At 41.2% G+C, this 1,440-nt stretch overlaps 2 protein-coding genes across 3 annotated transcripts in view; both read left to right on the top strand.

The window, feature by feature from the left end:
- Window positions 1-1,440, top strand: part of LOC108975309 (ER membrane protein complex subunit 2-like) — a 77,223-nt gene that overhangs the window by 55,317 nt on the left and 20,466 nt on the right. The gene's annotated exons all lie outside the window — the stretch shown is intronic.
- Window positions 17-1,006, top strand: LOC108975310. Its single transcript, XM_018943699.1, has one exon. The coding sequence runs from the start codon at window positions 49-51 to the stop codon at window positions 535-537; it is 489 nt and encodes a 162-aa protein (XP_018799244.1). The 5' UTR covers window positions 17-48; the 3' UTR covers window positions 538-1,006.

The raw sequence follows: 1,440 nt of genomic DNA, 5'->3' as shown, positions 1-1,440 counted from the left end.
ATCTGGGAAGCAGCGGTCCGCTCGGCCAAGAAGCATTTACTTCGCATTATGGGCCAACAGTTATTGCGATATCATGAGCTTTTAACGCTATTGACAAGGATTGAAGCTTGTCTAAATTCACGACCAATTGTAGCCTTACATGATGACCCCGAAGGAGGACTGGCCTTAACGCCAGGTGATTTCATCATTGGCCGACCAATCAATTGCCGTCCTGAGCCACCATTACCAGATATACCGTRCAACCGCCTCCATTATTGGCAGCGTTTGCAAGTAATGTTCGAACAATTTTGGAAATGCTGGCAAAATGAGTATCTGAATTCGCTTCAGGCCCGTAGCAAGTGGATGGGGCCTGAACCGAACCTCAAAATAGGAGATGTCGTACTTATTCGAAACGAGAACTTGCCACCCGCCTGTTGGCACATGGGTCGTATCACGGACACCCATCCTGGCAGCGATGGTCTTGTCCGCGTCATTACGATAGAATACAATGGAGATCGGTTGACGAATGAAGGCATGTACGTCAAACGCCACTGTTAACGTCCTGTACAAAAGGTGTTAAGACTAACCGGAATACAAGAAGAAATTCTGAACCGCGAGGGTTCAGCCGGGGAGGATGTTCGAGATTGAAATATYGTATAGGGTATAATCCCCCATCTAAGTTGGCATACGCTACGCCTRTGGGATWAATATCGCCTGATTGTAGCGTTATTTCTTCTAATACTTTGTTCTTTGCATTCAGCTATTGACTGTCTAGCATGTACATACATATGTTAGCGACGCTGACTGAGGCCTACTCTATATATGCACACCGCTAGCATATGCTCTATTCCCGAAATCCTAATAGTTTACATACATATCTACATTTTAAGTATAAGCGCATCTATTCGCTAGCGCATCTATTCGCTCTAGTGTATTACCTATTGATGTGCAGTTATTATCATTGCATTTTTGAACATATGCCTACTGCACAAGCAGGCATGTAATTGCCGCTCTTTGCGGATTTGTATCAGTGCTAAAAATAAAGTTGTGACGATAGGTCATATCAATTGCAGTTCCTCGTGTTTTATTCAAATATTATACAGGTATTTTAAATCTTCGTCTCCTAAAGAGATCCAAAGTTGGTTTTTGAAAACATTTATGGGTACTTCTACGGCTGGAATTAGATTGYGAGATGAGCTGTCATCTGAATGTGTGGCTACTGAAAAAGAATTTATTTCGAATGGTCTTGACTATGTTGGCTTTACCAGGTTTATATCTTAATTCGTAATTATATTCTTCGAGTATGGCTTTCCACCGTTTWAATTTAGAATTATTGTTTTTATTGCTTAAGGCGWATGTGAGAGGTTGATGGTCTGTATGGATTACTACTTTTGCCGTTCCATAGAGATAATTTCTAAAAGTATTTAATGCCCAAATAATAGCAAGCATTTCTTTTTCATT

The sequence above is a fragment of the Bactrocera latifrons genome, unplaced genomic scaffold (assembly GCF_001853355.1).
Source record: "Bactrocera latifrons isolate USDA-ARS-PBARC rearing strain unplaced genomic scaffold, ASM185335v1 scaffold_634, whole genome shotgun sequence".
Lineage (NCBI taxonomy): Eukaryota > Metazoa > Arthropoda > Insecta > Diptera > Tephritidae > Bactrocera > Bactrocera latifrons.
The sequence above is the reverse complement of the archived record's forward strand: the minus strand, read 5'-3'. Positions and strand labels throughout refer to the sequence as shown.